Here is a 14291-nt window from a genome sequence, read left to right as displayed (position 1 = left end):
TGAACACATCACACACACACACACACACACACATATATATAGAGAGAGAGAGAGAGAGAGAGATTAAATTCTATAAGTACGTGGTGTAAAACCCATGTTTTACCCATCCAATAAATGATTGTCACATCAACATTTTACTTAAAATTCAATACATCCTACCACACCTAATAACATCTTGATAGATTACCAATTTGGTTGGATTTATATATGGGTATTAGAATTGATTGAGTGTGATTATGTTTATTCTTAAATATGTGATAAGATGATGTGGCATGTTAGGATTGGATTAGTAAAACATGAGTTTTACACAATGTCCTTATAGAATTTAATCTCCTATATATATATATATAAATAAATAAGGAATAACACTTTTTTTGGGGGGGGGGGGGGGTGGTTTATGGATGACAAACATAATCGGTCTCAAGTTCCTAACCAAGAAATCCCAGAAGGCTTCCTTTTTTTTTTTTCTTCTAGTCATGCATAAAGCCAAATTGTCGAACCTGCTGTTTGGTTGTTGGACACTTTGGAAGAGGGATTTTCTTTTCCTTTTTCTTTTTCTTTTTTTTAAATGCAAATCTATTTGTGGAGGAATATGTTTTATAAATATGCATCATATCTGAGTGATGTACATATGGCACAAAAGAATAATTAAAATGTGACTAAATGACATGTTAGACCTTTAAATGAGTCATAATATAACACTATAACTTTTTGTTTTTAAATCTTAAGGTTCATTAGGTGAAATAACACCTACTTTATATTCTTTGTCGGTATATAAAGGGAAATTAATTAAAAACCCCTTCCTCCACCCCTTTTTTTGATTGGCACAACCCTCAACTCTAAATTCTATGATATCTCAAAGGTTGATCATTGTCCTTATAAACTAAGCTCTTATTATTTTCCACCATTTTTTTTATTAAAAAAAATCTTGTATATATATATATATATATATATATGATCACCTCAAGTTTGTCAAAATAATTATAGATAACTAAAAATTTATATCTTCTAATTAAAAAGGAGCAGAACATAAGATGGAACAGCTCAAAAACAAAACAACGGTGATAATGACTTGAGACTATTCCATCACTAATTGTCACTTGAAAGTTGAACCTAGACTGCGTTTGTTTCAGTGTAAAATATTTTCCGGATGTAAAATATTTTCAAGTGAAAATACTTTCGAGAAAGGAAAATATTTTCTAGTGTTTGGTTGCATTTTAAAAATTATATTAGAAAACAATTTTCAGTATTTGGTAACATTCTGAAAATGCTATTTTCTTACAAATTTTTCACATTTTCTCAGCCATTTTCTCAGTTTCCAAACAAATTTTATATCACAAAATCCACCACCACCCACACATCAGCACCCACAGAAAATCCACCAGTACCCACACACCAACACCCACAGAAAATCCACCACTATCCACACAAAACCCACCACCACACAACATAGAAACCACCAAAACGCCACCACCCACACCACCACAGGAACAACAAAAAAAAAATCAGAGATCAAAGAGAGAAAGCAGATCGGCGACGAGATCGACCTAGAGGAGGAGATAGATCGGCAAGTGGCAGACGATGAGATCAACCCAGAGGAGGAGATGATTTGACCCAAAGGAGGACGAGACAAGTCAAGCGACGGCAGGCTTCATGTGGTGCGATCTAGGCGGGACAATCTCGACAGCGCGAAGTCGACGATGTGATCTCGCCGGCGCATCTAGGGTTAGGGCGCGATCTCATCGGCGTGTTTGGTTGCGCGAAGTCGAAGGCTCTCTCTCTCTCTCTCTCTTTGCGTGTCTGAGTCCAGAAATGGTTTGAAGTGAAAATAGAAACGTAAAACAATTTCCAGGTCAAAGCCTTTATTTTACGGTCAAATGAAATGTTTTTCCAGAAAATTCTATTTTCTATACGCAACCAAACACACGGTGAGATGTAAAATGATTTGCTGAAATGGTTTGAAGCCAAAACAAATGCACCCCTAGATTCGAATCTGACACAATCCCATGCATGCACCCACCAGGGGATATTACTCAACCACTACAATTAAATTTTCCAATGGTTATATAAATATATATATTTATTTATTCTTAGGTTACGTCAACTTTGGATGTGTGCTGAATAATTTCTCAATCGTTAAATGAGATCAAACTTAACGCAAACCCAAGGATCAAAAAATGGATTAGAGTCAGCTAAAATGAAAGACTCAATTAGCACCTCCCCTCAGATTATAATTACTTTATACACATCCAAGATATGTATTATCTCTTTTATAACAAATGAGTTCCACAACTGTATGATTTTTCTTTTTTGGTAGAAAGGGGAGAATTTATTTAAATATATAGTGCAAATACATCAAGTATGGACATGTGACACATGCAGCTTGTCTAGTTTCAGGAATACCTGTATACAAAAGATCCTAGGTATATCTACATAGAACAAAAGATGGACAATAGGAATACATCTCCATTCCCTAGTCAATTTGCAACTACATTAGCTTCACGGTAAATTTGATGTAGACGGATCATCCATTCGGACCATCTATTCCTCTTGCTGAGAAACATCTAGCAATCATAAATTAAAGGGGTCAAAGCTGGAGCCATGGTCTCAGAAAAAGTTAAAAATGTAATCACAAAAATATGATATTTATCACAAACTATGAGAAGAATGATACACGTATCTTACGACCACCACGAATCCCTAGTTGCAAGTATTAATAGCTGGTGTCTAATATATGGTGGACTAGAAACAGGACCAATAACCAGACAGGACCCAAACTGTAGGACAAGCAAAGGGCACATGAAAATATATAGTAATAATATGATGAGGGATTTAGTAGTAGATTAGGTATTAATCAAGTAGTGGACAGCAGGCAGGACCTCAAAACCCGGATAAGAAGTTAAAAATGCTTTTAGACTAAGCAACCAAAAAGCAAAAAACACATAAGAATACAAAAGTTGGAAGTGAAGTGAAACTGTTGAGGAAAAAATTAACCCAAAAAAAAAAAAAAGGAAGTGAAAGCAGATTGGCAGAGAGTTCGGCGGGAGTGTGTTTGCATTTGATTTTGATTCTTTTCTTTACAGTAAAAGGTAATAATGTAAGCTTAAAAACACTTAAAATAAAGTGATAAATTGGCTGGCTTTCGTAATTCAAGGCCAAAAATTTTCCACGGTCAAACTATGTTCAAAGTAATGGAGTGGGTTTTTGTGGTCAGTGAAACGAATCATTCCTCACGTTCTAAAATATTTTATTATTACTTCATGATCACCTCTCACATGACCTTCTTTTTTTTATTTTTTATTTTTTTTTTCGGCAGATAGATGCGAATTTTTATTCTTATTGTTTAAACAAAATTTTTTTTTTTTTAAATATTATATTTTACATTCTGTGTTTGGGAAAGGTCTATTAATTGTCTGAACTTTACTCATATATGATTTGGGACATGTGTCTTTTAGTGTGGACATGTGGGTCCAAAATGTTGATATGATTCTCATTCGTGCGATGGATTGATTTTTTTGGGCTACAAGACGAGTCAATAATATCGGAAGAACGCTGTTGTCTTTTGAATTTATGTTTATATAAATAAATTAATATATGTTTATGGTGATCCAGTGATCCAGCTGCTACTAATTGAAATTCCACTGTAGCAAATTTGGTATATCCCCAAAAAACAAAAAAGTTGCTGCTGATTAAATAATTTTGAAACTTCTTCAACTTATTCTAATTATAATATTGGAGGATTTTTTTTTCTTGTGTGGTAGCTAAAGTTTAAAATTATTTGCTGCAAATCTGATTTCTAAACATAGTCATTGATTTTTAAATTTTTTTTTTTTAAATAAAGTCTTCACCTCAAAATATAATTTATTTGATATGAGCTAGTTCGACTCCAAAATTATTGTTTCTCACTTCCACTACAATCACTTGAGAGAGCACTTGCAAATTGCAAACTCTTTAGTATTTAAGACTCTAGTCTCTCAAACATTGGATTTTTAATGAATAAGAAGTTAATATGATCACGGATCACCATATATAACCGATCGCCCTAATTATTTGCTTTTATTTAGGAAAGAAGAAAAATAAAGGTACCATGTATCTAAAACAACATTTACAACCCAAAAAAAAAAAAAAAAAAAAAAAACCTTTGAAATAGAACTTTTTGAACTGCTTTTGCACATTAGTTAAACTTAACATGTGAAATGTTTTATTTTATGTCCTAAAAAATGTTGTAAGGGCACAAACAAACCTATAGCCCAAGAACGACCAAATAGTGGCCCAATGAGCTCACCACAATAAATTTGTTAGAAAATGGGTAGGATATTGACTACTTAATGAGCTAAAGTTAATCATAATGAGAAGAAATGCCAAAGAAATGACTAGGATCACATAATTATGAAGAAAAAGGGATCCTCGGTCCAGCCCGAGGAAGATCTTTTATATATGAGTCTTGCTTTTTATTTTTCACAAGTATTTTTTTTTCTTCTTTAAAAAAGTCCTCCACTCTCTCTCTCTGTGCATCTCTCTCATAAGGATCTTCGTTTTCCTTCTATATTTACATATAGATTATCTTAATCCTACACTTGGAGGGTTGAGATTGCATTCCCAGGACTTCTATCTCAACCAGAACATGCTAGTAAGCTTCTGCCTTGCAATCTGAGCTGTGCCACTACTGTTCATGGTTTTTTCCTCATTAATGCGGCCAAAGGAGTAGTTGTCTTATATTTAATGCGGATGGGATATCTTCAACACCCTTCTCCTTTCACCCTCCTCGTAACCCGTGCCAAGTCTACTTTCTTCCCTTTTGTGATATTTTAACTTTATGAGCCTCCTATAGTTACTACTTGACCCCAACATCAACAAATGCTCGTCTCACGGTTATCCAGTGCTTGTCCCCGGGGTCCGAGGTGCATTCTAGGAAATCATCTTAGCAATTCACTAAAATGAGATTAGGGATCCTCATCCACACAAATGTCATTCTATTTTTTTCACTTTTATTTTAGATCTATAACAAGAAGGTGCCATGTAAGAAAGTCTTACAAGAAATTATTGCTTATATATTCAGTGTTAGTTTGAGTAAAGCGTTTTTTCCTCAACGACAGCATGTGTTGTCCCGTGCATTTTTTTAGTGGGTTCCGTGCACTATTCACGAGATCTGCAAATACTTTTTTAGCAAAAACAACTTTAAAACTGGGTCCCACGGCATTATTTACATATTTAAAAATTATTTTGTTACATTGTTTTCAATTTTCAATTTTTAGTAATAAGCGGTATCTAAACAGACCCTCAATCAACCTGGGGAAAATATTTGCAATCTTAACTGAATTTATATTTCAGTTGGCAAGACAAAACAAAAATCAATTAAAGTCAAAATTTTCTAATCTTGACTGGATTTATATTTCATATTTTAGCCGAATCTTCAAACTTATGTCCAAGTTTATCTCATAAAAAATTTGTGAATTAAAGCTGTTTCTTTTAAGGAGCAAAAGAAATTTTTTTGAGTAGTCATGATTAATAAATAAATATCATATATAAATATTTTCTACTGAACAATTGCACAAGTTGGTAATTAGTGTTAAGTGATTCTACAGTCACTTTTCAAAAGAATTAATTATTTTGGCTTTAATTTTAAGTTACTTCAAGTAAAGTGTTATGTACTCACAACAATATTATATACTAACACACGTGGATGTGATCTACGACTGGTCGTCCGCACTTTTCGGTACGAGTATTTGGATTCAAGATTTGCTCATCTTCATATTTAATAATAAGTGGGTTATTAAAAATAAAACTAGAAGTTGCGGTAGATAAGCTGGTAAACACTGAATGTGGACACGTGACAGAGCATGTGCCATCTCAATATACGGCTTGCTCATGTCACGAGCCACTGGACGGAATGGGCAGTGGGACTGATCACTGAACTCTTTGACCTCGCAACTTGCTACAACCACCGTATTCTACACGTGCATGTTTCCTATTCTTTTACCCCTCTCTTTAGTTAAAGCTTACGTATAGTATTCAGTCGAATCAGTCCTGTTAGAATAGTGACACACTGACACATTTATTTTTGGTCACGTATCATCATTTTAACCAGTCAAATACACTGAAACTAAGCCAAATCTTCTTTTCTTTTCTTTTTAACGTCACCATACATTTGATAACATCGGGCTGGTGGGCTCAAGCTCAACATATTTGCAGGTCATAAATCCGGAAATCTCCAATTTCACTTACCAAAAGATAATCTATAAAGTATCAGAGGAGTAAAATAATCTAACCAAAAGCTTAAACACCGCTTCCTTGTATATATTATCAGAAAAAAAAATTCAAAAGAAGACAAATGAACTTAAAGCAAGTTGAAACAAATTGCAATGCAACAATGTCTTCCATGTTTTGTGCATGCTAACTAAGCACGCACAACACGAGTTGGCTGCCAGTGTTATCCTGTGTCGACGTGAAATGAAACCATTGCTCGGGCACTCAGCGCCATTCTGAATTTGCCTAACCTTGACTAGAAGGCACATTTTTCATGCAAGCTCTAATTTATGGCTGCGAGAGTGATGAATACTAAATACCATCATGCAAGGTTGGTCAAACTAGTGGTTTAAGTGATTGGCAGCTCCAAATGTGAAGCCTTGCTACTTTTGGAGTCCGGCTTTCTGCTTGGTTTTAGATAATTGCAAGTTGTTAATCTAGAATCTGATTTTGAAATCTTGATAATGATCTCAGAAATTTCGCACCATTGGAAGATCAGTTCTACATGTCATTCTTACCCAAAGAAATCTACATGATTATAATATTAACAGCATCGGAGCTCAGCTCCCACTAGGGCAGTGATTATTCTCCACAACCAATTACAATGGGTACTGAGCTGCTACAGAATCAAAGAAAGGTCCGCCATCTCAACCGTCCATTTGCACAAAATACCACTAGCAATATCAAGTTATAATCTACTTAAGATGCGTTACTTTCATTAAAAAAAAGAAGTTTTTAGTACTAAAAGAAATGTCACTTGACTATTAAATCTGGTCTCATATAGATATATCTCCTGTATGCGGGCAGGGCTTCACACCATGACAAATGCAAAATGAGAGAGTAATCACAGCAGGACCTAACTGAATCTAAGACTCTCCGGCAGACTCGCATAAACTTGCAAACAGGAGATGTCAACCATTGATAGTTGACTTAAAATGAAAGTCATCGGTTGTAGAGTAAATCAAGCCCTCCTCTACAAGATTTTGAATAGCTAACCTGTCAAAATAAGGAAATTTAGAGTTAAGATATTTCTGTTTGAATGCCGGTGTGTGTGTGTGTGAGAGAGAGAGAGAGAGAGAGAGAGAGAGAGAGAGACATGAGCTTATCCACTGAAACTCTTAATTGTTGGGCAATTAAATCACGGTGTACCCCTTTTTCATCAGCACTGAAACATGGGAAGATCAAAAGTGTCAGAACTAGCATACTGTACTGATAGGAATAAGCAGAGAATGAAGCATGGAAATGAAAATATAGAGGATCATGTAATGGCAAGGAAAATACATAGGGAAGACATGAGACAAAAAATTGTAAGACAATGGGCTCGCCATTAGAAATCCAAGACCAAACAGAAATAAAAGGAACCAATAAATTTAACACTTCACATTAATCCACACTCCCTATCCTGACATGTTAAAGAATAACATGCTGAATCAAAAAGAGCTCATCTACTTAACAATATATGAACACACACACATGCATGCATGTATGTATTTTTTTTTTTTCTTTGATAGGTAAATAGGAGGGGGGCTTGTGGGTTTGAGCACTAGTGCCAAGCACCAGAAGAGCTGTTGGAGCCACTGGGGTATCCCTCAAACCCCATGTATGTAAATATATATTTTTTGATAATACAATTGTTAAAAAAGTGGGGGAGAGGGAATTTTGAACCCAAGTTCTCCTCATAAATAAGACTATGCAATGCCACTAAGTTGCAAGGCTCTTGACACACTTGTATGTAATAAATATGCATGCATCAAAATGGATGGTCTACCCAATAAATGGCATAATAAAATTGCTCATGACAAACATTTTCCACTGAATCAACCATGTGGAACCATATTATGTCATTAATTAGCTTCCTTATAATGAGAAAATATAAGCTAAGCAATGAGTTTAGTCATTTAACGCAAGCCATATGGCAGAATTGCCACATGCTAAAATGTAATATCAATCCATGAAAGCCAGAGGTACCAATTTGGCCTGAATAGTACCAAGGGACTCTCCTTCAGAATTTTTTTTTTTTAGGTTCTCCTTCAGAAAATATTGGCTCATATATATATATATATATATGCACATTTGCATTCGCAATGATGCAAGCAACTGCAGAAATGCAAAAACAGGGTGAGGGACTGGAAGGAAAGGAGTTTTTTTAAGGGAGGTAGAGATGCTTTTATCTATGATACAGTGTCAGGGTCTAATAACATGCTGAATGATACAGTAATTTTTTAAAATTAAAGATACATATGACAGACATATGCCAACAAATTAATTAATACAAATAGGAATAAATATGTATATTTTAACTTATCAAAAAAAAAAATTTATGTTATTTTTAAATTTAAAAAACAAATAACAAGCATCAAAACATTTATAACAATATCTAAAAAATTTAGATACTAGCTTCAAAATTTATCATATTTTTGGAAAACTTCCCAGTATTTTTTTTTTTTTCCTTTTTCGTGTTCTTTTTAGAAATAAATATTATTATTATTATTATTATTATTAAGAAAAGAGAATTAATTGATTTAGATGAATCCCACATATAATCCCAACCAAGAAAAGGGGGGTAAAAATGATTGGGTATAACAATTAACTGAATATTAGGTTCAGTCGATAGTCCAGTTTCCTTTTAGCCCAATTTTATAACCAGGTAATACCACTGAAATACAAGACTCTTAGCTACTTTGTTTTACTTTGTTAGACATTGGAACTACAAGCCAACACCCAAGCCCAAAAACATTTGAGTTAACACATGCAGCTACCTAGCCAAAAGCTCCCCATCCCTGATCCCCCCCTCCAACACACGAGCACTTGAGGAGATCTAAGGGGGGGAGAAGAAGAAAAAAGATACACATCCTTTCAAGAATAGAAGTACTTACTTGGACGCAGGAAGCTGCAAAAATTCTAAGACCATTTGTTCAATATTCTTCTGTCCACCAACATTACCGTATTGACTAGAGAGCTGAAAAGAAAAATGTAGCTGAATAGTGAACATATCAATCAAGAATTCAGCAAAAATGAATTCCCCAGTTAGATCTTTCACCTGATTTACTGAGGTAGCTTGGTGCCCCATCATAGGTGTACTAGTTGAAGTAGGCATCTGTGGCTGTGTGGTAACACCAACACCTTGTAGTTTCTGTAAGCATAAATACAAGTAACCCCAGAAAAGCAAGAATATATAAATGGATAAATAGATGTAATTAATATGTCAAGTAAAGCTTAGATGACATTTATAATAGTGGACTAATACCCGTAACCTGGAATTATAGAGATGGACATATATACAATCAATGAAGTGGCTTGCAATCTCATTAAAGTCAGTGATGGGCCTGAAAACAACACCCAAGTTCAATGTTAAGAAAGCAATAAAGAACCTTCACAGAATCAAAGTTATACCAATGACATGTTTTTGTGAGATCAATTACATGACAACAGGGAAAAGGTCAACAAGACAACAAAAAAAGGGCTTCCACTTTTGTCAGGTAGCTCACACTTCGACATGAATCAGTTAAAACTTGAAAATGACATAAATTAACTAAATCCAGGATAGGCACTTCCTCACCCCCATGGTGTGGAACCTATCCTTCCTCGACACCATAAATTCAAACTAGAAGACCACAAAAGCATCCAGAACTTTGTATATGAATATATGATGTCGTGAAGAATTTCTAAAGCTAGTTTATGATGCTGAAGTGTCTATGTCATCGTCATCCAAACTCAGAACGGCAACATACCTAAAATGTGAGCACCCAGAAGTAAAAGAAATCAATCTCAGTGACAGCAAAATATCTGAGCACAGATATTTTGCACAGAGATGAAGCTACATGTATCATACTACTATTCTCGCTGTTATTGTTCAGATGTCAACAAGGAATGACAGCCTTCATGTACTGTAGCATTATGACTCCATCCCAGTTTGTTGGTTCTCTAGAGGGATTCCAACTTTTTAATGGAGCATCCCTCTAACGCTTTAAAACTTATAACTTTCTGAGTTTGTCTTCATCATTTTGCTTGTTGATGCTACTCTAAAATCTAGAAAGGCTATTTGGTATTTAATCATATTTTTTTATTGGTACCAACAAAATGGAATAGAGGCAGTACAAGAAAATTACATGCCATTATTGACGATTTAACTTCAAGTTCCAAGTGGACATCTCCACAACTAACCTCCAAAGAGAGATAGGCTCTTAGTCACAACCTCCCACAGACCAACCAAAAGATCTTAAACCACACAGCAGTCATGTCCAATAAGTAACATTGCTCTTTTTATTAAACCAACACCACCCCCCCCCCCCCCCCCCCCCAAAAAAAAGAAACCTCTATCAAATAAAAAATTCTCATTGCCAGAAAACAAACTTAACAAGATATTTTAAAAGCTCTATGTTAGACCAAAAAGTTGGCAATAACTAACTGAAACAAAGATATTTTACCCCAAAACAGTAGATAATTTGTTGATTTATTGTGATGTAGCTTATGATTTATAGAGCCTGGTTTTTAGAACTTTTGGGACTCAATGGGTCTTACATAGGAGGGTGGCAGACCTCTTTTTTAGGTGGAGGAATTGGATTTGGAGGCACTCCTCAGAGATTTGTAATGTGGCTCCATTATGTTTGATGTGGATATCATGGAAGGAGAGGAATAACTGCACTTTTGAAGATTCCAACAGATCAAAGATTCAGTTGGAAACATTTCTGATTAGAACTCTGTTTTGATTGGTCTCGTGTGTAGCACTCTTATTGATTTCACAAAATCACTTTTATTTTGTGTATAGTTTATGTAATTCTTTTAGGTTATGGAGTGTTCACCATCATGAGCATGAAGGAATCTATTTTACTAATAAAATTTACTTACAAAAAAAATGAAGCTATATCTAGTTCCAGTGAGTAAAGTAATTTTCTTGAATCTCCACCATATGGTCTTAAACATCAATGGGACATAGATTATAGCCAATATCAACACTAAGCCACTAATCTTAATAAGGCTATAATTCTTGACAATGTTCTCTGATTCCAATTTGCCAAGCCCAAGCAATTTCCTATTTTCCCTATAATAGAATTCAAAAATCAAGAGGTCATGGATTACCCACAAAAGAACAAACAATTATTAATTGAAACTTGTTGTGACATGATCAAATACAGTGACAAAGTTTTTCATCTTTCTGTTGGGACAAGGGATACCAATCTCTCTCTCATAAACATCTTTCTTTTCTTTCTTTTCTTTTTTTAAGCAAGTTATGACCAATATTTTGGCATGTATTACAGGGATGAATAATAAATAAAAAACACCTAAGAGCCAGATATACACAAGTTATAATATACTTTATTTAAAAATGGACAAAAATACAATATGAACATGTAAATATAATAGCTAAAATTAAGGGGGGGAGGTGGAGAGTTATATTAAATCTTCACCTTATAGAGAAAACATTTAAACTCCGCTTTCCCAAGAAGCCTTTCAAGTGTCCATGGATGCGAACATACATTCCCTCCCTAAAGTAAAAAGATAATCACTATAATATATTACAAATCTTTTTTAGAAGGGAAAAGTGCAATCTAAGTGCACCTATTGATTTAAAACTGAACGATTATTCCCAAGTAATCTAAATTTTAAACTCCTCGTGCTCCACTTCTTTGAAGAGAGATTTAAGGAAACAAAAAGAAACTTGGAATCCTACATCGCCCTTTAAACTCTGAGCTATTATTACTTCTCTAGTTTTCATTTCTTTTACCAAAAAGTCACACCAACAAACCATTTATCACATTGGCAAGGAGAATCGGTGATCAATCTATTGACTTACACAAACAATATGAGAGAATTTCTCTACTACTTTGGTCAAATTAATGTTACACAGGTATTCAAACCAAAATATAAATTGACCCAAAAAAAATTGAAACATACAAGATTCCTTCAACTTCATTTGAGTCTACGAATTCTTGAACCCTGTGCATAGAAAAAAGACAACAACAAAAAAATCATGATTGGCACAAAATTAAGAAAATAAAATAAACCAATCCAATCAAAATAAAATTAATTAGAAATTTTATTAAAAAAAAAAAATTAAGATGATTCACCATTTGTTACACTCAATCCTTCCAGTCCCATCGTCAAGTAAGAAAGTAACATCAGTCACTCTCCCAGTTCTGTTGCATACCCTTCCCACAAGTGTAACCTAAACATAATTCAAACTCACAAAATGCCCGACATGGAAGGTAAAAACAAAACGGATGGATAGACACATAATGCAAAGTGAAAGTTTCAAGAAACACACATTGTTGACTTCAACACCATCAATACTAAAATTAGATTTATCATCACTTGTCAGAAGAGCTTCATTAATTTGCTTCACAGTCAGCGGAAGCAACGACTGGGAATCACGATTCTGCAAAAGCAAGAAATCAAAACAATAAATTACTGATTGTCCCAAAAACTTATGTTGTTAGGAAATGGTGGGTCCAACACGTGGGATTTCTAAACGGACTCAACAATTACTTTGATACCATCCTCAATTACCGATTGTCACAAAAGTTTAAACAATTACGAAATTGTGGATTAATCATTCAGTCATTAATTTTAACACAAAACCCTAAAACACTGTTTGGCGCCATTAAAAGAAAACATCAACTAAATTAAGACTAATACAACCATTTGTTTAGTTCAGGTGAGGTTTTCGTTTCTCGGAACACACAAACACATATGAAAAGTAAATAGTAAGAATTCAAAATAGTGATTCCTTCAAAATAAGAATATGCAGCGTTTGATTGCAGTGAAAGATGAAAGAAAATCGCAATTATCACAGAAACTAATCCTGATAGAATCCATCATAAACAACAAAGAAAGCGTAACCCTAAATATCAGTTACGCTATAATTAGAAATACAAACAGATGTTGAATTAGAGCAAAGGGGATTTACAACGATTTGCTTCGGTTTAACTTATCTTACTAGTATTATAGTAGTTAGATCCATTTTCTCGGGAACCAAACAGGTGCTTAAAATTGGAAGAGAAAACGAAGGAGGAAAGTACCTTGGAGGTAGAGAAGGAAGGATCGGGAGCCTGGGTGGCCTGAGAGGGCATGAATCCGCCGCCGGAGAAGGCAGCGCTACCGTCGAATTCGCTTCCATACATTGCTCCGATGATTCTGCGTGTGTCTGTGACTGTGAGAGAGAGGGATTTGAAATTTTGGGTTATGATGAATTATATTATATTGGGGATTTTATTTTATTTAGATAAGAAAAATTGAGTTCCCGCCATAATTGTTTTCCTTCATTTTTGTTGCTATCTTTTTCCTCTTTTGGGCCAAAATGCGAAAAGACCCAAGAGTTTTTTTTTTTTGGAGAAGGCCCAAGAGTTTGAGTTAGTTCTAAATGGACACTTGTTCAATTAATTTTTGTATTATTAACCGTTAAGCTTTATAAATGATCCAAATTAATATATAGTGTGTACATGACCATTTTAATGGTATATATATAAATAAATAAATAAAATGTTATTTTTAAGACAATATATGTTTAACACATGGTCATTCTCCTAAACTTCAAAGATCATACAAAATCAATAGTACAGGAGTTCAGTTTGCAACTAACCCAAACCACAATGGATCTTTTTGCATTTCATACTATTTTTTTCGACACACACAGATATATATATATATATATTTTTTCATATTTTTTTATTAAATAATATAAAAGCTTTAGGGAAGACTAATCAATTTAAAAATTATGATAGAGATAAACTTTTTGTTGATAGGTGATAGTGATAAACTTAATTTAAATTTAAATCATTTAAGTAATAAATATCACTTTACTTCTTCTTTTTTATGTGGAATTGTGAATCACTTTACATATCTAATCATATATAAGTCAACATCCAAAAAAAATATAACAATAATTAAAGCTATAGGAAACCCTTTTCTATCATAGATGAAAATTGTAAATTTGTAATCAATATCAACTATCAAGAACTCTAACTTCTAAACACAAAAACTACAATTGTCATATCTTCTAAAAATAAAAATAAAAAATACAATGCTCCTATCTTTAGTTCTTCAAA

At 34.0% G+C, this 14291-nt stretch overlaps 1 protein-coding gene across 1 annotated transcript; it reads right to left on the bottom strand.

Moving 5' to 3' along the window:
* Positions 1-6904: 6904 nt before the first annotated feature.
* Positions 6905-13463, bottom strand: LOC126715822 (replication protein A 32 kDa subunit B-like). Its single transcript, XM_050416625.1, has 10 exons — positions 13266-13463; positions 12512-12622; positions 12315-12412; positions 12142-12183; positions 11655-11732; positions 9494-9572; positions 9287-9379; positions 9123-9205; positions 7343-7411; positions 6905-7242 (listed from the first exon to the last, which is right to left on the bottom strand). The coding sequence occupies exons 1-10, from the start codon at positions 13365-13367 to the stop codon at positions 7158-7160; spliced, it is 840 nt and encodes a 279-aa protein (XP_050272582.1). The 5' UTR covers positions 13368-13463; the 3' UTR covers positions 6905-7157.
* Positions 13464-14291: the final 828 nt, after the last annotated feature.

The sequence above is a fragment of the Quercus robur genome, chromosome 2 (genome assembly GCF_932294415.1).
Source record: "Quercus robur chromosome 2, dhQueRobu3.1, whole genome shotgun sequence".
Lineage (NCBI taxonomy): Eukaryota > Viridiplantae > Streptophyta > Magnoliopsida > Fagales > Fagaceae > Quercus > Quercus robur.
The sequence above is the reverse complement of the archived record's forward strand: the minus strand, read 5'-3'. Positions and strand labels throughout refer to the sequence as shown.